At 45.6% G+C, this 24503-nt stretch overlaps 1 protein-coding gene across 1 annotated transcript in view; it reads right to left on the bottom strand.

The window, feature by feature from the left end:
* The window catches only part of LOC126522990 (sodium-coupled monocarboxylate transporter 2-like), a 132805-nt gene extending 109523 nt beyond the window's left edge, over positions 1-23282 (bottom strand). The window contains exons 1-9 of the mRNA XM_072288786.1: positions 22919-23282; positions 19967-20035; positions 18433-18484; positions 15963-16030; positions 14005-14085; positions 9342-9415; positions 6629-6769; positions 2162-2291; positions 543-631 (exon numbers count right to left, since the gene is read on the bottom strand). Coding sequence (XP_072144887.1) covers positions 543-631; positions 2162-2291; positions 6629-6769; positions 9342-9415; positions 14005-14085; positions 15963-16030; positions 18433-18484; positions 19967-20035; positions 22919-23260 — 1046 coding nt within the window. The 5' untranslated portion in view covers positions 23261-23282. The remainder of the gene's footprint in view (positions 1-542; positions 632-2161; positions 2292-6628; positions 6770-9341; positions 9416-14004; positions 14086-15962; positions 16031-18432; positions 18485-19966; positions 20036-22918) is intronic.
* Positions 23283-24503: the final 1221 nt, after the last annotated feature.

The following is a 24503-nucleotide window of genomic DNA, read 5'->3' as shown; positions in this document are numbered from 1 at the left end:
GTGGCAGTGTGGACAAAAGAAAAAGAAATGTTGAAACCTAAATAACGGATTCTGAAGGTCCCAAAATCTCGCCGCGTCAAGTCATCCTTGACCCACCATAGCGGCGTATAGGGGCTTTGGCTTTGCGCAGCTAAACCCGAGGACGCGGGATCGAATCCCGCATCCGAGGCGGCCACATTTCGATGCTGGCCAAATGGAAAAACACCCGTGTGCCGAGCATCGGGCGCAGGTTAAAGAACCCCAAGGGGTCTAAATTGTTTCGGAGTCCCCCACTACAACGTACCTCATAATCATAGCGTGGATCTGGCACATAAAACTCTCGAAATTAATTTTTCATTTTTAAGCCCACGTCATCGCCTTACTGTGCTCAACTGCTGAAGTAAAAATTCAGTCGATGCGCCACCTCGAAAACAAGCGAACACTTGTTCCAAGAAATGCCGCCTGCATAATTTGGCCCATTGTATTAGTATATACGTACAAGTGATATTCCGGCGTGTATTCATGTATACTGCAACACTGAGTTCAAATTAACCTAAGCTCACCTGAGCGAACCGCTGAAGACGGCGGCCACAAGCAGCCCGCTAAGCCCCGGATAACAGCGTAGCAAGTCTTGCACTATGTACGGCATCAGCTGAAATTAAAGGGACAACTGCAGTTGTTCGCAGAGATCTTCGTACATAGAATGTATAGTAGGGTAAAGGTGGCGTCAGTTAACTCTGCTCACTAGCATGGTAAACTTAATTACTTCAGGTACCATATCTACCGTTGGTCAGAGGACGCTTTATTTTCCCGCTGTGCCTCTATATGACCAGTTTAACCGGTGCCGTGTTGGCGTGCGCCAGTGGTCTCAACACCTAAGGTGCCTTGTAAGGCCATTATATATTCATTTTTACAGTGGAGCTGTTAGAACCTCGCTGGGTTTTTCTTGACGTACGCAGCTTCACCGAGCTGGGGTAGAGAGAGTTGAGAGAGAGTGAAACCAGAGTATAAAAATTCCATCGCGCAGCATAACGACGTGGCGAGGGCGGGTAAGCCTAGCGTGGGGGGGGAGCGGCAAAGCGGTAACACAGGCGGTGTGACGTCATTGCTCTCCGATAAGAACCCGCGCGCTCGCTTCGGCAAATTTCAAGAAGCTACCCGGTACACGACGTCGTAGATAGCATGCATCAGAGCTAAGGCGCGGCAGTTGCCACTCGCGTCGGTGCAGCGTCTGGCACACGACACCGACGCATATGGCGTCTCAGCAAACCGCTTCTGTTGCGGCAAGCACCTGAAATGGCGCGCCGTCGCAACGGAAACCCCCCACAGAAAAAGACGGCATGAATTTTTCTGAAACCTTAACTTCCCCCAGCACCACTGGTTCCGGGTGTTTGCGATAGCAGAGCCACGCATAATTTTTTTCCATAGTGTTGCCGTGATTCGTGCTGTTTTGCGGGCAATCTCGCCCCCACCCCCCCTTCACCCTCGAAACGCACACAGCTGCGGTAACTATATAGGCAGAAAGCGCACCAACAGCTCATATTATTTAGCAATATAAGGGGCAGAGTAATGCAATGCTAATTACAATACTAATAATATAAAACTACACAAATATCATAGCATACCAGAGCGGCCACCAGCTCTAATATTAGTATGAGATGCTCCCTATGGAGCAAAACAGCAGTTGAAGGCCGTAGATAATTTAGAAGCGTAATGAGATTAGAAAATCGGCGGGCATAAGGCGAGGTCTGCTCACGCAATGCAAATGTACAATTGAAGATTGCTGGTGGAGGCGTTCGTCCTGTACGGAGCAGACGTGCATAAAATACACTCCAAGAAATGTTTATACCCTTTGGGGTTTATCTTGTCTCAAACAGTCAATAACCGACATCTATCTCACGCGCCTTTCCTTTCTTTAACGCTGCGAGCGCCGTAATTCCAGCTGTCGTGAAAGGCATGCGCGTTCTCAGCGTGACAAAGCATTGTTGACAGGAAAGTAGCGCGCGTGAAGTTTTCAAGAAAAAAAAAACGCAAGACAGGTGGAGTGAGCACGATACGCCCCAAAGGGTGCAAACATTGTTCTTTTTTTAAATATTATTCATTGTAGTGTAGCCTGACGTTATATTTTCTTATCTTCTTTTTGTTATTTTTCTTATTTTTTGAATCGAGGGTGACGCCTAACCTGGTCCGGCTTGTCGATGTCCCCGGTGAGCATAGGGTCACAGTCCCAGTACACAGCATACATGGTCAGCCCCGACAGCACAGACATTAGCAGAGTCACAGCCATGCCCAGGATACAAAGAAGAAGTGCTCTGCAACAACGCGACACACACTGCAATGCACTGCACCTGCAGGTTGATCACTTTCTTTACGTTTTACGAATCTTCCTTTTTTTTAAAATAGCCTCTTGCAGCTGACATGATTCTAGTTCTTGAGCCGAATTATTCACAGAGGTGCACAATAATTGCACGAGGAAAAGAAACATATAGCCAAATAAAGGACAAAGAATCAATAATTATATTTTGAATTACCTACTTTACGGCACATCTTGCAATTTATGAATTGCAGCCGATGAGTTTGCAAGGCGTATCCACTTGGAGTGAATTTCCAGAATGATGCCAGCTTGGAGATAGGCGCCATGAAACTTGCCGTAAAAATGCACTGCTGTTCCATTTCTTTTTAACAAAGCGCTTTTATATGTGCTGAAGCACAAAACAGCTGGAACGCCAGTGAATACTTCCTACACTTTGGGAGATAATTTCTGAAAACTATAGTGCCATCCTGTAAATTCATTGTCATCCTTGAAAATTAATGAGTGAATTCTTGTTAATTAGTTGAATATGTGTTTCGATTTCTCGTGCTAGTGTTGTGCCCCTCTTCGAGTTATCCAGGTCAATGACAATAATTTTGCTATATGACACAGGCGATCTTTTTTTAAATTCAGTAAATCTTAAATGTTATCACTCCATATATCGCACACATGCACGGACAACATGCGACCCGCATAGTCACTACACATGTACAGGAGCAAATCCGCTCGTGAAAACGCTATGAGTGAACACTGGGGTACGAGTCGGACAGCGCAATACGATGACGGGCCGCGTCCGTGAGCATGTGTTTTTAAAGACACGAATTTAAAAGATGTATTCTCGTTTTCTGGATGGAAAGTCCAGAAAGCAATGAGAACTACTGAAGAGAGCCTCGGAGCATGTGGGGAAATTCGCGCATTGGCGTGAGAACGTTGGCGCAAATGACACCGAGTCACCGGCCGGTAGGTTGTCGTGTAAGAGAGGAGAGAAACAAGAAAGGGGTTTGGTTTGCTACCCCTGCCCGCAGGACGCGAAGTAGAATACGCGCTCCGTATAATGTCCTTAAAGAGGAAGAACACAGCCGATTAGTGATTATTTTGAAACCTCCAAATTAGCCTAAACACTTTAAGCTTTCGGCTCACACCACCCAAACCAGTGCCCTATTGTCTGCAAATTTAAAATTGCAGTCACATTTGTTTCTTCTAAGGTAACGGGGAAACAATATAAGCGTTTCATATAACGCCCTTGAACAGATAAGCAAAAAGGGTTTAGCAGTTTTCATTTAGCCCGCAATTAGACCATAGGCTTCAAAATTCGCCCTCAATAGTTCCCACATTCCCTCTAACTACGAACTCGGTGAATGGTCCATTTCACCCATGACACCGTGAAAAAACGCATGTGACGTTTTCTAGACACTAGCAGATTTGGTGTAAAAGGAATCTAAAGTGAGAAAATGTGTAAAAAAGTCGCAGTTCCCCCCGGGAAGTGAAGCATTCATTTCGATCAAAAATTATTCATTGCACAAAGTAAGGTTAGTAGTTTTGTCAGCTGCATCGACAGCTGTAAACCTTGGCTTACTAACTGAATTAACAAGTACGTGTTCGCGCGCGCACAGGCAATCCCGAACACATCTCACTCGACGACAGCGGACATTCGCTTCGAGAGCGCTGGTATGATGAAAAGTGGCAGCAGTGGCGAGCGAATTCTCCTTCGAGCTGCCTCTCACTTCTATGAAAACCGAATGCGCGAGAACACAGCGCTCACAAAGCCCTGAGCTATCCCGGGTCTTTTATCCTTCGAACGTACAGCAGATTACCTCCAATATAGAATGCGCGCAGCCAGAGTAGAATAGGAGATGCACACTAACCTGCCCCCTTCAATGCGGGCGTGAGAAGACGGCGTGCGCCCAGCCCGCCTTCCTTTACGCCGCCGCATCAAGCAACCATCCTTCTTGGCTCACACCCTCGCAAGCTTTCCCTCGAACCTAGAGCTACAGCATACGACAGTCGGCCTCGAACTCGCGACCTTATCGCTCTTGTACTTTATGCAGAACATGACGGCGACGCCGGCGGCGGAAAGTCGCCTGGAGTTTCCATATAACTACTATCGCATTGAATGGGTTCGAGAAGGTAGTATGGCCTCTTTATCACCCTTCAGCTTACTGGGCGGTCACCTACTGTCATACGATTGGGGTTTTTGACCGATGGTAAATTTCTTCGTGCAAGCAGGCAGATGTAAAAGCATGCGCCTCCATAAGGGTAGTGGTAAACTTTATTGAAAAGGGGAAGGGGAAAGGGGGATGTGGCTGAGGGATCGGGTTCAAGTAAGGCCCTGAGCCTGCTTAACCTTCTCCGCCCAGTCCACCAGTTAAAGCTGTCGGTCGACATCCCCGGAACTGAGCCAGGCTGTCCAGTAAGTTTCGCTGCTGACGGGGGGATGAGAAAAGGGGAGCGAGGTGCATTCCCACATTATCTGTGTAAGTGTATGCACTTGAATGTTCACCTCTTTGAACCGATGTTCGATTCTTAGTGAGCGGTGTACGTATATACAAAGAACAATAGCTTGCCCGGTTATAGCGTAACTTCAGAGTATGTCAGTTCAAAGTAATAGTAGAAAACAAAGGAAAATGAAACTTAGCGTGCCATATGTCTTACGTCTGTTGGATGAACAAGAGACGACTGCAGTATGTGTGTCTCTGCCCCCTCGAAGACAATGCCTTTCTATGAAGCAGGTATCAGAAGCCGAAAAGACACCACCTGGAATCTCGCAACAAATCTTCTCCCGGAGATCTTCGTGCGCAAGTTTTACAGGATCGATCACAATTCAAACATCCTTAAATACTTCGAATTTTGCCTGTAACGCTAAACAGTGACGCGATAGCTGAAGAATACGCTGAAAACCTTAGAGTGTTTCGTGGGATGTTTGTCGGAGTGAACACACGCAGTTGGGGAGCGAGCTTTTTTCTTTCGGGAAGTAAAGGGACTGTAGTCGTACCCGTTTGTGGAAGACGCCTCCCGGTGGTGAAGTGGAAAGGCTAGGCTTTTCTTCCTCCTCTTACATATTCGGGCTTAGCCACTGGACCCTGCTAAAACCACCCTTTCATTTCTAACTGATGGATTAATTCGGCTTTTCTCTAATCCGTATTTGGGCTACCCTATTCATATAGGCCTTACGCTATCCTTTATGAAAACAAGACGACGTCAACGCCATCCAGTAAAAGACAGAAGAAGCCGAGCGCCAGAAGGATACTAATGAAGGCTAAGCAGATGGCTCAGTCATTGTCATTACATGCGAAATAAGAAAGCTTAATTTGGGACTAACTCCGCAAGGTGGAAGACGACGACCTAGAACACGAGAAATGATCGGACGCCAGCTCTAGAAGCAATACGCTTATGTTGAGCGGGCGTTAGACAATCAAGACAGCTGCTGGCGCTATCGCGCTCTCTAGGATCACTATTTTCTACTCATGTAGGTCCGGCAGATTGGCTGAGAGTTGACATTTTGGACTGCCAATCTGTTGGTCCTAAACTGGAATCCTCATGGCGCAATGAGGATATTTCTTTAGTTGTAATTTTCTCGCGAATAGTCTTGGAATTCCAGCCACGGCACCGACCGTCACCGCGGACATGAAATACGACTAGAGAAGCAAGTCCATAACTATCGCTGCAAAAGAAAACAAAAGGAAGAAGAATGAAAAGAAAGAAAAAAAAAACAAGTTCCGTTACGAAAAACCAGCACGTAGAAATACTCACTCATATATGATGGCTGCCGCTGTATGCGTCCGATCGAATGGTAGCTGCTGCTGCTAGCTTGGCGGGAACAGCGCACTCACACGCACGCGCACGTGCACTGTCGCTAACACCGCAACGGCACATCAACAGAACGCAGAAAAAGTATATCAAACTATTCTAAGGATTAATTTACGTGATTATTAAAAAAACATCACAGTGTTCATTAGGATGCAGTTTTTTCGGTGGAAAGTGCATCATTCGCGGCGGTGGACGAATCGGGAACATGCTATAATCACTATTGAATGAAATAATTGACTTAACTTCGCCAAAAGACTATTTCGTGAACGTCATCATTGCATATGCCGCGAGATAGTGAAAGGGTAGGATTTCATTTGTACAGGAAACACGGATATGTCAGCCTCGGCAAGTGCCTTCCATCCTGTTGTTCAGCAATGTAGTGAAGAAGGGAGCCACCTGGAGTTGACCACTTGGAGTTACTCAACGTGCTTCTAATGTACGGTGAACAAGTTCTTTGGACCAAGTTCTTTGGAGAAATGCGGCACCACCACGCGCTAACGCCATGGCGCTGAAGAAGAAAGTGACGCTGACCTGCGAGCATCTTGCAGCGAGCCGATGCTCGAGTAACGTTGAAGCTGCGTCTGGGTGGCGCAGTACTGGCTCATCCAGCTCACGGTGGCGCCAAGGAGCATGTTCCACGACGTGTACGTCTCGTACGGGCTCGTGCTGAAGCTGTGAAAGGACGGAAACGCGCCGTTTGTAGGCACGCATGGCTTGGCGAGCGGTCCTGCGTTGGCGGCACGGAGCAACTGTAGGTTAAGAATATGAAGAATTAGATATCAGGCACCTTCCGTGAATTCGTGAGCACAGCTTCGCATGTGTGTTCGTGCCGTTTGACTGTAATCAGTGTTGGTCGGCGCTTTCTGGGGCGTCACTCTGTTTGCCGTGCAAATATGAGTAGGTGTCGCTTAAGGAAGCCACCGTCTCCAAGAATATCGTTGTTAATGAGAATAACGTGAGGGTGTATACAGGCGCGGCTTGAACGGTCTCAGTCATGGTTATATGACTTCATTCGAGTGTGGTTTCATAATAAGACACGCAGCATGCGCAAGACGAAAAAACAGAGCCGCCCAATCAGCATTAAGAAAGCATCGATTTAAAAAGAGGTTGCGCAAAGTAACGAAACAGTTCGCGGCCCCAGCGACTATATGTATTTTGCAGTGACTTTCCTTGCCTCGCTAGCTGCTCTTCGAAGGCACATTTTTATTCATTTCACAACACTCCTAGAGGTTCGCGAATGGGCTTTACATATGGTTAAGGTGGGAATACAGAAAAAAAATTGACCACCCTTCCACTACTGTGAAGAGGGGTGCAAGCGAAGCCCGGGTATCGCGGCTCTTCGTTGTCGTAACGCCTCGGCTTCGCGCTCCCTCACAGGGAGGTCGGCACGTCGACGACGAGCCCTTTCTCGAGCGAGTTCCCGACGGCGTTCATCAAACGCCGCCTGTTCTTCGGCCGAACGCACGATGCGTAGCCCGCTCCTGCTGCTGTTCCTTCCACGCAGCCTACTCTTCGGCAGAACGAACCAAACGCGGCCTCTCTATCTGACTGCCAGGCCTGAACTGGCGGAAAACGGCGGGTGCGAGCGAATACGTGATAACTACCTCTCCCTTCTCCGGAGGGAGAGGACACCTGTGATTGGCTTGCGCCTTACGCTGTGTCTACTTCTTCGTGGATATAAAACCCCGCTTAAAAGGGCGCGTATGATGAACTGACAGTGGCTGTTGAATAAGTAAAAAAAAAAACGACAGGGGCTGAATCAGTTAGCGTAGTGGTCTCGCAAACCGGAGGTCGGTGATTAGAATCCGCAGCGCCCAACAAGCAATTGTTATTTTTGCGCGGCTTGAATTTTTTCGTACGGCAACAATAACACCGACGCCGACATGAGTGAGGCAATACAAACTCAGCTTGAAAAAGTGAGTTGATCTCACTGGTATAGAAAAATTACGCAATAAAACAAGTACACAAATGTAACAGATTGACAACTGAAGGTAAGTCATGAGACGTACAAATGGGCAAAACTGCGACACATAAAAAAACGAAATACAATATCGAATAAAAAAACTTGGTGAACAGAGACAAAGTCCACCGCCTATATATATACGAAATAATATACCAGGAAAAGTATAGTAAAAACGTGGTCTCACTCGCAATTAAGCTATGTGTTTGAACAAAACATCAAAGCAAATAATATTTTCACTGAGAAAAATGTGAGCAAGCGTAAAAAGTACGTAATGAGCATTTAAATATATTATGTACGTAAGGATTCTAGGAAAGTTGCAAAGTCGATTTGAGCAGCTATGTTTGATCGCAAATGATTTCATTCAACTATTGTTCTGGTAATGAAGGAATTGACAGAGAGTATTGAGCGACATTAAGTTAAACGTTTTATCAAGGAAGAGTTTAATGTGCGTGGAAAGAAAGCTGTACAGCCTGATGATTGAGTTTAAGGAGTAACGATGTGCGAGCGTTAGGAGAACATTCGGAATAAATGAAGAGCGGATCATGCAGTTCTCTGTCAATTCGCATCTTTTTGATCCCTCATGATTGAATGAAGGGCGGGCTTAGATTAAGTGCTTTCATACAGAGGAGGGCACGTATGCGGCTTCTCGCCAACCACAATGAAAGGCATCAGCTACTCCGTAGAATACGCGGACGCAACTGCTTAGCATATTTTTTGGGTCATCGATGTCATGTGCGCGCAGGGCCCCAAATATATGATTGAGTTGCACAGGACTGATGGCCTTCGCTAACTTTTGGTCCGATATTTCTAAAGATACTTGCTTTGGTGAAAGGTATTCCTTCATCTAAGCTCAGGTACACTGTGTTGCGACGAGGAGCTTGACGCAGAGTCTAACTGCTGGCACTATAAGCACTATATTATATATACGTTAATACAAGTTCATAATAAAAAAACTATTTCTGCATGTAGTTTTTTTAAATATTGATCTCATAGATTTATATTGAAATGGATGCTGCTTACAGCAACTTATCCACACGCATACTTGGCGATAAAACAAAACAAAATATATATTTATACAACATGCAAATATGTTGCTGGTTTGGCACCTTATTACTTATAGCGCAGTTGTTAAGTACGCTGAAATGTTGTACTGTTGCTTTCTATGGTGAACTTAAAATCGCAATGCATGCCAGAAGTGGTAAATCATTGTACCGAGTAGCACATTAGCACTTTTCTAAAGGTAGGTAACCAGAATTTTGTGTGTCATTGCGGACGTCTTACTTGGTAATTATGATCCTGCCTCCTTCGCTCGCTATCTCCCACATGGCACCGAAACCTCCCAAGTGGGAAATGCCCTGCGTAAAAGGAAGATACGTTGGAAATGAAAACAACAAGAAATTGATGCACTTTCCACGCATCATTTCGTAATCACACGGTTTCTTTAAATGGGAATAGCCTCGAAGGCAGCCGTTCATTGTGCAAAAAAGTGCGTGGGAAATTTCTTCATTGATGAGATTGTTCGCGCGAGGGTACATCTGGAATGCCGCAGCATCATAGCTAGAAAACTGTATAGCAGGGTCATCTAATACATACAATGTTGCGTATGTAAGGGATCACCAGGCATGCAACTTCTACAGTGCTGAAATAATCTAATGTGGACAACAGAACGCATTTACGTCTAAGTACATGGCAGTGCGACCCGCAATCGCACTGCACCCGATTCCTTAGCGTGTAGTAGCGCCTAGTGTATGTTTTGGAGTCTGAATTATGCCACTGTTACAAATACAAGTGAATCGCAAAACGACATAACGCATTGAAGTACGTTCGGTATGGTTCGCGTTTCAATTTCTTCAGCACTATACTAGACCCTTCCGCCAAAACCGTCCTCTCACACTCAAATTTCGCATACAGGGGACATTTCACGGCGATCTCAGTTAATTTTGGTGCGCATTAGTTAATGACCTGTTTCATCCAGAATAAATTAGAAGTACACGTCGTCTGCATAACGCTAAACGCACACAAAAAGAAAAAAATAATTTGAATTTCCAGCAATGAAACGGTGGCGCCACCTGCCATGTGGCAGAACACGGAGCGCGGCTTGTTTTGCCATTGCAGCGGGTGGTGGCGCCACCATGCCCGACAATATTACAGTGCCTCAAGAGGCACTAAAGCCAACGAGGTAATAAACCTTCACGCAGAAACTCCACTGGAGTTGTCTAAGTATACGTAGGCATTGTGCCATCATCTACACGCAGCCCGATGTCATTATAAATTTTATCAAACTTGATCCGACCAGTAAAAACACTTGTCAACCCTGTTGGTCGTTATCAACCTTAGCAGACTAGATCCGACCATTATCAACCCTTATCGATTGTTCTCCCAATCGATCCAATCTTTATGAACCCTTGCTTATAAACCTTATCGGACTTAACCGTTATCAACTGTTATCTGTCCCTGTCAACCTTTTCTGACTCGATCCGTTCCTTATCAACACTTATCAAAACTTATCAATATTATACAAATTGATCCAAACATTATAAGCCCTTCTCGCTCTTCAGCACCTTATTCATCCACGTCGAACCATTATCAACCGTATTGAAACCCATATAACCCCTCATCACTCGTTATCATCTTTATCAACTTACTGACTGCTTATCTGTCGATGTTGCGTGAGCTCTCAGTGATCGGTAGCACTTCGGTCGATGAAGGAAAGCCCCGATGGAGAGCGCATTCGGCGACCCCCTTTCGAAATGGATCGGGGATATGTGGTGTTTGGCACTAAATTTTCTCACAGTCAGAATGTTCATGATGTCCGCAATGCTCCAAGTCGGCTCCACATGTGGCCCTGAGATGGCTTTTATTCCACCATCACCAAATCTTTCAAGAAAACCTTCATAGAGACTGTTCTTCTTTCACGCTTGTTTTGCGTCACCTGTGCAACACGTTGATGTGGTTCAGATATATTCACCTTCTGCAAACGTGGGCGCTTCTATTGTGATTGTGTTCACGTTTTCTTGTAGCTTCCTGTATATCGCAGGATGTATAATTTAAGACTTGAACGCAATATGCGGAAACGCGGGAAGAAAATACTGGTTAGACCTTCAGCCAAAACTTTCTTTTTTCAATCGCAATCTAACACTCTCCCTGTTAAGCCGTAGCAAGGGCTTCTTGTTCCGTTATCTGTCAATTGCATCGTATGCAACAAAAGCCAAACCCTTGAGCACGTCTTCTCGGATTGTCATGACTCCGTGCTCTTGTAGGGCGCTCTCAAACGAGCTATAAAAAAAAGGCCTTTCGGTATTCGTTTCTTGCCATGTGCAGAACCAGGGGGAGCGCCGGCTGACATGATAATGCTTTTGTGCACGAGCAGCGTGTGTAAAACGCGCATTGATGTCAGCAATGCCCGCGTAGATGGAAGGTTTACAGGCCAACATCTAATTGGAAGTCTTACGTGCACGCGTGATGCAATAAAACACATGATTGGACCGCCCGAGTGGTTTCAGGAGCTTGACGGTTTGGTGTCTGTGATGACCTCATTAAAGGCCTTTTAAATCAGTACTGTCTACCCAAATGATGCAATAATACTGTTTAGCACAAAGTGACCTGCTTTGTACGTCTGTACGTATTGTTGCGAAGAAGGTAATAGTAATAAAGTAGTTAGCTCACTTGGTAATTAAGACGCCCGGCTTCTGAGCGTGCGGTCGTAGGTTCGAAACCCACCATCGCCCACATTTTTCCTTTCTAATTTATTTTGTTTTATACATTTATTTCTGTATAGCAATTCGTCTTACGTGACAGACGTATGGACGGGTTTCTTCGTTAGTTAGGCATAAAAATGCTTACGCATTTAATTAAATAAAGAGTGTAAGCTCCCGCAGTTGATTACCAATGCAGGCGAAGCCAGCGCTTATCCCTACGTCACCTCCGAAATAGAGCCTCGTCGGGTGGCATCTGCCTAAATACCGATTAGTTTTGCTCTGTTAATATCAATTCCAGGCCAATTAGAAAATGAAAGGTGGCTGTAGCCGACAAAAGTAATTTCTACGCCTGAGGATTGAGGACGTAAACTTTGACAAAGATTGCCTACACATCCAGACTTCATCCTAAAACCAGGAACACAAAGACGCACGTCCGCCGGTGTTTTTACGTCATAATGAGCCATATTGAACTATCAGAAAGTGCAAGCAAAGCGCTTCATTTCCTTCACTATAAGTGAATGTTCCATCGTGCCCCTCCGAAGCTGGCAGCGGTCGAGCTTCAATTTAAGGACGCCATTTCCACTGTGCAATTTTTTTTAAAGAAACCTCCTTGACTAAAGCTAACATTTACAAGAATGCAGGGGGTTCTTCTCGGGACCACGTGTGTAGCTCTAAACGTATATACACTCCGTCTCCATACACAGCAGGCAACACTATGTTGGCTTCGAATACTACTCTCACTGCTCGCATTCGCGACAAAAAAAGAAATAGTGCGTCACAGATGAAATAAATATATACTTTTTTCAGTTCCAATACATGCCGATTTCTTACATGGAAGGTGCCTGAGATCTGAACCTACCTTGTACCAAACGTGTGAAGTAACACGCTTCTGCGACCAGCTGCCACGGCGCACCACTTGTGCTCGCGACCAAAAACATAGTGCGTCGCACAGTGGAAGACCGAAGGTGCAAAAAAAATATACATCATTTGACGCAACCTACCATTCACAAGTTGTGCTTGCAATGCGTATGAAGCCATTGCTCTGTGGAAACCGTCCCGATCAGGCCAAAAAACAACTGCGTTGTACAAAACGCTCCGAGCGATACACTATTCAACGACAGAACTACTTGCGTATAGTTTCCACGGTGTTGCCCACCAAGTACGACATGGGACTAAAATAGCCGTCTGCTCATAACAGCTGTTCGAAGTAATCGAGTTTAAATTAATCAGATTCATTAGAGTCTCGAATATTTGCTTTTGCTTTCTCTGCTGAATGAATACTGTACGAAGGCCAAATATTCCGCCGTTGTTATGTGGCCTACCATTTTTCTGCGCAGTTGATGAGTATGTACGGAATAAACTGCACGTTATTTAGTTATGAATGTCGTACGGCATTGTCGGATTACATAAGAAATGTTTCAATAGGTTTATCTATAACTGGCAGGGCACGTTGAGGGCTACATGCGCTTTTATTTTTCGTTTCGTCGGACAGACAAATTACGTTGGCCTTGTTTCGTAGCCGTGAAAGAATTATGAGCGTTTCTGCAACGCACTGACTTTTAGACCTCACTGCACTAATCAGTACTCGTAGTACTTTCTCCATAGCCATTGCAGCTCCACGAGGTGGAAAGTGGGAATCTGATTTGCATCTGAATGGCGTGTAACGCAAGCCATGCGAAATTATACAGTTATAGAATAGCCGGAACTAGTCTAGGCTATAGACTAACGTTTGAGGACTAACCGAAGCAGCATGCTTCAGTCATTGCATGCAGTACGACAATAGATTTCATATGAAGAGCACAGGGTGTATAGGGGCACCACAGAAGGTAAAATAAGGTAATGTGATCATGGCATGGACATAGCTACTTTCGATGCGTACTGCGTTGAGACGTCTGAAGCAGCAATTCGGGCGACATCTCGTGAGCCCGTACTTAGAGTCTAAAGATAACTAAAATATAGAATGTTTAACTTCTCCATTTACGCAAGTCTCAACGCTTTTACCTTCATTAGGCTTCTTCGGTTGTTTCTTTTTTTTCTTCATCAGATGAAATGTGACAAAAAAAAAGAAAAAGAAACGCGACAGAGACATTTCGAACAAATTCTGACTGAACGCAATGCCGGAAGGTGTTGTCATTCCAGCTTCAGTTCTCCTAATGCAATCCGGTGTTACGTTAACGGGACAAAGGAAACACTTTTACGTCAAGCTCAATTTCTCTAACGTACGCCGCAGAACGCATGAAACTCACAGATGCTATGACCATTGTGTAGCCCACGTAAATAAGGACCATTTGGACCACATCTGTCCACACCACTGCTTTGATGCCGCCCTGCGAAAAGAAAAAGAACATGTACACACACAAGGAAAAGGAAAAGAAGACTACCGTATCTTTCCATTTATAGTACGTGGTCGAAACATCCCCAAAAGTTGAAATTTCGTCTTGGCGAGGACTTACAAGATTAATTTTTTAATATCATGAGAACATAAAAAAAAACGAGTCCTTACTGCGCCAGCAACCTTTTACCCTGCTAGACCATATAGCGGTATCGACTGTACAACGGCGAAACCGAAGTAGACATACCTTCTGGATACTGATCGTGAACTGTCCGTGAAATGAAAAATAAAGTAGTTTCCAGCTTAAATTTGTCATTGCAGATTACACACTGAGTGTGAAATATCTGAGGAATAGCTTTTAATTTCACGCCCGGATCTGCCTCGAAGTTCGAATGTGGACTATGGACCAGAAAATACAATGATTGTTGTAGGTTGACGGGCTTGTTGGCTTATTAAGTTGTACAGTGAGATTTATTGAACCCTACTTGCGGGCTCGACTTGGATGCGTAGAGAAACAGCACGCACTGTATGCGCGAAATATAAGAAATAGTTCGTTTATTCCTACTTGCTCGGTATTGTGCAAAAAGCTTTGTCCTGTTCATTCGTTTCAACCTCGGTCTTCGTCCTCTTAATTACTGCGCAGTAATGTTCGAGAATAAAATGTCGGCTGTCCTTTACTTCGTCAGTAAGTCATTTATTTTTTTTGTCTATCGTAGAGAGAGTTCAGATAGAGTAATCCGCCAGTCTATAGGTAGACATAGATCAACTGTATTTTACAAACGGCTCTTTTTCCAAGCTGCGGTTGTCACTCTAGATGGAGTTAATGTTGCGTTGCATTGCTCCTTAACCAAAAAGAATCAATGAGAGTTCGGCTGCAGAGGAGGCCTAAGGCGTAAAAACGTCCGCATTTAATTTTAAACAACCACTTCATCGCACATAGCACAAGACACAACAAATTCCAACTGGTTTCCACGGTATTTCCGGCAAGTTCCAGCAATCCACGCAGCCATCTTTCCAATGCGCTGCCATCGCTAATAATACATTTATCTTACAAACAACTTGTAGCGTAGGAGGTTTCTTGTGAATACTTGGATGTTTCTGACGAACACAATGCAGTCACCACGTATGACAGTCTCCTATACGCCATGCGATGTGTCTCAAAGTTGGCTGCCTCAGCTGTTGAGATCTGTTGTAAAGCTTGCGGATGTGGTTGCCCGGTATGGGTAGTAGTATACTAACGTACACTGTTAAGGAGAACACCTACATGTGGTATTAAAACTCACATAACTCAAACGGTTCTACTTTCTCGGGAGAGGAAAAAAGAATGGCTGATATGAGTCATTATAACTGACATCCGCATTGAAAGCATTATAGAACCGCCAGCATGCTTTCATATCAAACTTAGGTTCACGTTTGTAGCGTCGAAACTATTCTGTTCAATATTTTGTAGTAGCGGTGACCTTCAGTGAGCGGCCCTAGTATGTGCGATCTGTACTGTGTTCTACTTTAGTCTTTAGATTTGTCCTATTGCTCTTCCTTTCCACTTTCCTCCCCTCCTTCCTATCTTCCATTTCTGTGTTGCTGTCACCTCCCTTCTGAAGAGTAGGCAGGCGTTGTGCCCCTTCCGGCGGCAGTTGCCAGCCTGCTCCTCGCTTTCCATTTCCTGTTAATTGTGTACATGTGTTCAAAGAAACAAATAGTCGGTAGCCAAATACTGGCAGTCTGTACCCCTTTAAAGTGAGACCTTGCCTTACGTGAGATAGGGCGATGAATCGTGTCATATTATCTGTTGTGCCTATAACGGTGACCAACTACTCCCTCTTAAGGAAGAGAAATACGAAAATACCGGGAGGAGAAGGAGCAATGACTTACTATGGTAGTGTAGAATGCGCATACAAAGCCATTCAGAAGGATAGAAGACCACACCGGTAAGCTGGTCACTGCAAGATAAAGAAAACCTTACGTTTCCCTCACGCAATCCGCTCGGGCCGTAGAAGGCTGCATCGCGCAGAGTAAGACATTCCTGTGCATGAAAACGCGCTATCTTGCATATTGAGAAAGCTGTGAAAACAAATCGATGCATCCTTTAGGTGCACCACCGGAACTCGTCGGTTTATTAGCTAACCATTCTAAACACATGTGACTGTTGCAGGCTTTTATTCAGCAGTCAAACCTACATACTAATGCTATAACTGGTTAATATCTTTGCGCACATTAGGAAGTGACTTCACCTATCGTCGTCATCGAGTATAAATTGGAATGAAGTAAATATTCCTTGTGAATCGATAGAACGACAACGACGGTACCACGACGACAGTATGACAACGAATGCATGACGACAATGGTGTGACGACACCGGCAGGACGAGAATCGGTAAACAAAGCTGGAATGACGACGATCCAACGACCATGATGGCATCACGGGCGCATTCCTGGTACCCCAAGCTATTCGACAACTTGGGTTACGCCTCCTAGATAGCAGACCTGTGCACTCTGCTTCATGATGTCATGCTACTTGGACCGAAATTTCCACCGTCGAGCCCGGCGTGCCGAAAATGGGGATGTCAAAATCACCGCGGCTTACTCGGGAGCACCCCATTAGATTGTGTGGCAGTCGGGCAACGTATCATGACGTCATAGATGGAAGTGCACAGGCCTTGTGCTGTCTAGGAGGAGTTGACTTGGGCGGCTGAGTCGACGCAAAAAGCTCGACGACGGCATGACGAGAAGCAGATCACGTAGGTGAAATGACGACGATGGAAGTACAACAATGGTATCGCAGCCTTGATCACATCCCTAGTGGTCTAAGCCGGTGACAACTTGGGTCATTGCGTGGGCGGAAGACGGACGGACGGACGGATAGGCGCATGGACAGGAAGGCAGTAGTGTATATCAGAGAGCAAAACAGGGTTGCCTATATTTAGTTGACATTAAATGCAACGAGCTATGAAAAGAAGAATGATGGGTGTAACGTTAAGGGATAAGAAAAGAGCAGATTGGGTGAGGGAACAAACGCGAATTAATGACATCTTAGTTGAAATCAAGAAAAAGAAATGGGCATGGGCAGGACATGTAATGAGTGGGGAAGATAACCGATGGTCATTAAGGGTTACGGACTGGATTCCAAGGGAAGGGAAGCGTAGCAAGGGGCGGCAGAATGTAAGGTGGGCGGATGAGATTAAGAAGTTTGCAGGGACAACATGGCCACAATTAGAAACCTGACAGTAACATGACCGAGGTAGTTAGAGAAGTATGGGAGAGGCCTTTGCCCTGCAGTGGGCGTAACCAGGTTGATGATGATGATGAAGAGCAAGAAATGGAGTTGGGCAGGACATGAGGCGCAGGCAACCAGTGGTCTGTTGAGCCACACAATGGGCGCCGAAAGAAGGGAAGCCCAGTCGATGATGGCAGAGGAGTAGGTGGGGTGACGAAATCAGGAAATTTGCAGGTGTACGGAAGGGTCAGCTGGCGCAAGACGAGAGCTATTAGAGGTCGCTGGGAGAGGTGTTCGTCCGGCAGCGGGCATAAATAGGCTGATGAGGATGATCTTGCTCCTGACACCCTTTTCAGATAACCCTTCTGCGATGTCATCTGTCTTCTTGGTACATACACTTGATGATTTTGGCTATTCGAGCGTGCAGTGCGTGACCATGACAGGCTTTTTGCTGCTTAACAAGCATATATAGGGATCCTCCTCTTCGTACCAGTGGCACTGGTTGGGGAAGTACTAAGCAGGAGTGAAAGGACAAGGAGAGAATATAACAGAGAGGACATCGTAAAGCAGAGAACTGTGGACATACATTGTTCTTTAGCTCAGTATCTTCTAGTGTTCATTGCCTCATTCTCTTCGTAGGAACCCCTGCATGAAAAGAACAGGACTCTATTTCTGTCTAGCCGTTTCTTCACATGTAACAGCGTTTGCATCAGACCTATTTGATTTTGGTCAGTGTCTGCTTTCTTCTTAAGTCAAATTTCCTTTTCTTATCATAAAAATTACTGTCTTTCTTATGGAGGAGGGAGGGGGGGGGGATGGGTTTGCGAACTGCAAAGAACCCCACACTCAATCCTCTTGGCTATGCCATTAGTTTGTCAGAATTTATTGGAAAACACTGCGCATACCCTAGAGGTCACGTCGATACGGTTGGTAACACATCGTTTTGCAGCAGTGTGAAAGTTGAGGCACTTTCCCGTGCATTACCTTGAGCTACTTTTACTTTGAGCGCGGCGTATGCGCACTCCCTAATTTACTTCTTCTGCATTGTACGTTAAGAGGCTGCGTATCCATTTTATTTAGAAGCAGAGTCAGCTGCACCATAAGTGCACACATAGAAAACTATATTTACCAGATCCGAGAGCCAGTGATGGGCCGTACAGCACGACGCCCATGTACAGTAGCTGAAATGCGAAAACATTAATTCTTTACGATGTTTTAAAGGAACACTAAAGGTGAACAGTAAGTTAATCTAGACTGATAAAGTGCGTTTTCGGAACACCGGAAAGGTTACCGCCAGCGCACGCGGATATTGTAAGCCAGAAAAGCCGCGAAAAAGGAAGACGTGCGGCGACGTCAGTGTGAGCTTCCCGCACTAGCTGCCTATCACGCAATGAATTTTTACCGTTTCTGCGTAGATCTAGTTAACGTGTCTAACTAATGTAACCTAATTTAATTAGCAAACCAAGAATGTATTGCATTCTGAAAGAATCAATGACAGTGTCTATGGAGCTTCAAGAATTTCTTACGCAACGAAAATGACCGAACGAGCGGAAATAAATTGGAATCAGTGGCGTAATACTGGTGCATACCGGCGCTGCGGTTCGTGCGAGAAATTCAAAAATGGAAGCTTTGGCCTTCTTTTTAGAGCGCATATCTTAGGCGCCGGTTCCTGCGTTGAGAGTCGGCGTAACCGAGCGAACGAGCCCAACGAAGGATGAAAGTGAACGCGGAACGCAGCGGCGGATTAAATACGACGACAGCGAAGACAGCGCGAGGAGGAAAGCAGAGGAGGAAGGTGCAGTGGAATCATGAAGCGGAAAGCGTAGAAGGAGAGCATGGCCAAATCGTGAGACGAAAAGCGCAGTGTCGCGCAAGACGGGCTTTTCGCCAACGACCTAAACGAGATGACGTCAGAGTAGCGCGCCGTCGTCTGTGCACCGATGACGCAATCGATGAGGCATGCGGGTAGCGCGTCCACCGATACCATATATGGAAACAAAGCGCTGCATGAGCTGAGGTCTGTCTGCGACGGCTGCTGTGAATCGTGCCGACGCGTCGCCCACCCGCTGCCTCTCGCGATCTCCCGATTAGCGAGGCAGTCGTGCCACACTTCGCTCCGTTTCCTATGTGCCGCACGAGACAGATTGTCCGCGCCAGCCACGCTACTCACAGTATTCTCTTCCTTGGATAAACCGTGCACCTATATAATCATAGTACAGAATGTTGACACGCGAAACGAAAATACGTACAGATCTGCGCTCAATTTCGCATCGTAATTGTCGATGATTTTTTCCACTAGTAATGAACACTTCTTTTTTAAAAGTAAATTATAGCGGAATATTGAAAAAAAAATGCTTCACGATTCTAAACTGATTTAGTGAAACATTTTATTTTCCTTTTAAAAGACACGCTCAATTCTCACAACAACAGACATCCTCGCGGAAGTCAAATCCTCGCAAATGGTTATATTGCTTTACTTTACTAATACTTAATGATTGGCTAGCCATTACTGATGCGCGCGAGCACTAGCAAGACCACGAGTCACTGTCACATTGCATTTTTGGCACCGGTATAATTCAAATTCTAATCCACAGTACCTGTAACCAACTGGATCAATTTTCAGGTGTATTATATAAATGGTTGTATCCGAAAAGAACGCTTACCGTTTGCACAATAAACACTGCGGACGCAATGTTCCGGACGGCTGTTGACATGAACCTCTTCTCTAAGTACTGGAAACAATAAGAAATAGTTACGTGGCAGAAATCTCGTGTGAAAAGGTTGCTTAGCAAATATCATTTCGTAATAGTTTATATTGCGTGATACTGTATGTTAAACTTGAATAATTAATTTAAAAACGTTGTCGGTAACAAAAATATACGGCCGCTGGTCAGCAATCGTTAAGATCATTATGCTAAATGCATGTTTGTAGCTTTTAGTTGGCACTTTACGTTGCCCAAAGCTCTAAACCTGTTGTTTTAGCGATCGCTTGCTGGTAGAGAGAGAGAGAGAAAGGCAAAGGAAAGTCAGGGAGGTTAACCAGAGATTATCTCCGGTTGGCTACCCTGTACTGGGGGAGGGGCAAGGGGATGCAATAGGTGACAGAGAGAAGGATACAAAAAAAAACTACAGACACACGCACATACACACAAACTGTTTCTGTGGGCACTGTCACGCAGCCCGCAAAGGCGTTCCTAGTGTTACGCAGTGTCACCGTACAATCCTACGTCACAGAGTGTAGTCACAATTTGTCAGAAAGTCCTGTGTCCTTTAAGTACCGCAGCATCGCCTTCATAGCGAATCGCGCTGATGTTCGCGTAGGCCAGTATCCAAGGATGTTGTTTTGTGTCATTGGGCGCTTGTCCAGTTTGTCTAGGGTGGCTGAGAGGACTGCTCTTTGCGGGTTGAAACGAGAGCACTGACAAAGACGCTTGCTGGTAGTGGTGGGTTGTAGGCACAGGCTGGTTTAGCCTGGCGATAAAGGCCTGCAAGTGCTCCGTTCGAGCTTCTGTTACAATATCACTGCGATGTTTCACCACATATCCATCAAACCAATCTCTATTAAGGATGAGATAAGGAGACGTGAAGTTTCTTTACCGGCTATAACTGATCTTTCGGGAACACAGGGTGTTACAGACACGCATGTGGAAGGTCGTTTTTTTATCCTTTTTTTTTGCAGATTCTTCAAGAGAGTGGCCCTTTCATCTTGGAATTTGGGGCACGACCATAGAAATTGTTCAATGTCTCCTGTCTCGTCGCATGCCGCACAGTTCCGAGAGTAGATACGCCCCGTCTTAAATAACCATGCTGGTGTACTAGCAGATCCTGTCCTTATATGATATAGAAGTGAGGCTTCCTCTCGATGAAATCTCTTGGTTACGCAGGGCATATGTGGTGGAACTCAAGGTGACCCAAATTAATTTCGAATGTGATTATCTTTAATTTGATTACTCTTTGGAGCCTTGACTTCGGGAGGATGATAGAGCACTTCGTATGCAAGAGCATCAATCTTTTCTTTGCCAACATGGGAGGGAGGGAGGGAATCCCTCCCACATAATGTGGGAGGGAATCCACTTAAGCGTTGTTCAGCGGGGGCGTGTACATAAGGCTTGAATTTTGCGTATAGTGCATGCTCAGAAGGAAGCACACTTCGAACTATAGACTATATAAATTTTCTTTTTTCGCATGTTGGCGAGGTTTGCTAAACATTGTTTCTGGCCGCTACGTGAGACATACGAAAAGAAGTACATACACACACACGGCGCCGTTTGTTTGTGTTCTTTTTCTAGCACCCCATATAGCGCTGATGCAATCCTCCCTCATTCAACAGCAAGACACTCAGCTGAATGATTTCGATATATAGTATTCGGTCAAACATTCATTAGAAGACGCCGTAAGGGCTAAACTTCGTGGCTACGAATACAGGGCCAAGCCCAGAGTAATCCCCTACGGCTCTAGCAGTGCCACCTCTGCAGGGTCTTCGATAGTGGAGGAAGAGAGCAGTTAAACCACCTTTCCTTTCCCTACCTAACAGTAATCGCAGCAACGTACTTGCGCAAAAGTGACAATACAACATGTTTTCAATGAACCTGCACGGCAACTAAAGCGACTGCAGACGAAAATGTTGAAGCTGTTTATCAGGAATCGGCAGTAAACTAAGCTTGTTAGCGATAGTAGGCGCAGTGAGGAATACAAAGACAGGAGCAAAGAACACAAACTCGACAGTAAAACACCAAACTGAGTTGTGCGCGTGTTTACTTTTCTATTTCTTTATCTTCTTTTATTTATTTATGTTTCAATTTTTTGCAGCGAGTTTTGGCGAGGGCGTTACTAAAGGTGTCCCACGCCGCTCCGCCCTATTCGATGCTAGTAATTGTTTTTGCGATCGTTCCACGCCAAGCAGCCGAAGAACACCTTAGTGGCTATATGCGGCGTTGCTCTGCTAGGCTCAAAGTCACGGGGTTGATGCCGAAGGTGGCGGCCGCATTCAATCCGGGTGATAGGCAAAAATGCTAGTGTAATTAGATTTATGTGCACGTTAAGAGAAATTCAGGAGGTCGAAAAAAATCCGGAGTCCCCAATTGCAAAGCGTGCCTCATCATATGGTCGTGGTTTTGCCACGTTAGACCCCGCAGTTCAATTTTGACGGAAAGAGACGTGAAATTCAAGAAAGGTGTCTATTGACGCGTGTACTTATCTTTATCGGGCGGCCACGTTTCGCCGCCTAACAAATGTTATCGCACAGCGCTGGATGCGCCTGCATGTATCCGAATTTTCTGGAAAGTTATCGATGCTTCCATCCGGCTGTCTGTTGTCGCAGAACCTTGTGTTATCTGATTTCATCGCGTGACGCGAATGGTGTAGAACTTTGTGGAAGGCACGCGGGTCCGAAGGAATAGTCTGGAACATTCGATGACTGCTGTATAAAAGCCGACGTGCTTGACCCGCTGATCAGATTTCCGACGATCGCCGACCTTGTTCGCCGCTATCGTTGTGCTATAAGTGTAGCCTGTTCTTGTGGGCACAGGTTCGCCCAATAAAAGTTAGTTTTTGCCTTTCACAGTATCGCTACTGTGTTCTTAACGTCACCACCACGTGACACTATGCAGTCGTACCTCGTTGATGCTGGTGATGTCCATGTTGTAGTACATGGGAAGGAACACGAAGGCAGCAACGAGCATCGCCAGGGACGAAGACACGACGTTCATCCACAGAGTCGATCCTCGCACGAACACTTGAGACGGCAGACCGAGGATGGAAATGGCGGAAACGTAGCTGGCCACCATCGACACGGACACGGGCAGCCATCCGAGTTGCTTGTTGGCTGTCAGAAACTGCCGGTTCGATTGGTCTCGGCGGTCCCGCCAGGCGAAGAAGGCGCCGATGCCGGCCGACAAAGCGAGGAGCCCGGTGAGAACCACGTAGTCCAACGCGGCGAATGACGACGCTGCAGACATCTTGGCGCTCGCTCTTGCACTACGAGAACTTGCCTTGTAGCCACGTATTGTGTCGTCTGCAATGACTGCCTTTTCTGTATGCACGTATTAGTTGCGCTCTGGCATCGTTGGTACATTTAACGCGTTATCGTTGCCTAGTTGCACGGAAACCCCGTTTTGCCTTTCGCTGTTTGCGACCTGCGAACTAGGGCTCGTGCTGTTTTCCTCCGGTATCGCTTAAAGGCCGCATGCTTTGCACAGCTGTGGTGACGAGTCCCTCACCTTTCTATGTGCATCCCTTACATGTCGTCGGGAAAACGTAGTGTGTGGTGCTCACTACTCACAGGGTGTACAAGAGCATTCCTGCAGGTTTATTTTCCACAGAGTGCACCCATAAAAAAAAATACTTTTTCGTTAACGGTGACATAAAAGAGGAAGCTCATGAGGGCCCTGTCCGCACTACAGTCTGAATTGTGGGCGTTTTTGTAAAAGTGATCGCTTGTGCGCTGTGCGATGTCGGTTCCTATCATCGCTCCAATGACACACGCATGCATGTAGCATAGGATCGACGGATGTATACCACCTGCTGCCTCTCCTCCGACGTGGTAAAACGAAAACGTTGGCTTCCACAACAGTCACGTGCGCACCTGGTTTCACTGGATCCGATCATTTAAGTTGTTTTACGTTTTTTCGTTCTTGTTTACTGGGCCCCTTTTGTCTGTGTGCATTGCCGCAACGAAGGAGTAGCCTGAGTTCTTCTTTCGTTCTCCTTGATCGATTTCGTGAATCTTGTTTCGAGATTGAGTAAATTTGGTTGTAGCTTTTGTTAAATAATTAGGGCGAGATGCTGTAGTAAACGCTAAAATCGAATGCTTCATTCTTCGCTTTCTTTAATAACGTGCAGAACGAGCTGAAAATTCCATTCTTTATTTTTTTCAGATGCCGTAGTCTGCTGTGGTTATTGACAGTCCTTGAAGTGCCTTTTATTCATCTTGAGGATTCTGGCTATCGTCTCTACGGTCACTGTTGGTTTCAATAGATGTTCTAGTTTGCTGAAATAATCGCGATTACTGCGAAGCATGAGCATATTGCAACGCCAAGTTTCATTGCAGGTTTATGTGCCTATAACCGTTCAAGAACCGTTTTCATGAACAAAACAGTGGAAAAGATTTATATTGACGCGGCTTGGAAGGCCAACGTTAACCTCTAGCATGCTACGTGTAGCATATCTGAAGCTAATGACGGTAGCGTGTATAAGAACGTT

Source organism: Dermacentor andersoni, chromosome 6 (genome assembly GCF_023375885.2).
Source record: "Dermacentor andersoni chromosome 6, qqDerAnde1_hic_scaffold, whole genome shotgun sequence".
NCBI classification, from domain to species: domain Eukaryota; kingdom Metazoa; phylum Arthropoda; class Arachnida; order Ixodida; family Ixodidae; genus Dermacentor; species Dermacentor andersoni.
Note: the sequence above shows the minus strand (reverse complement) of the source record. Positions and strands in the feature narration are given on the sequence as shown.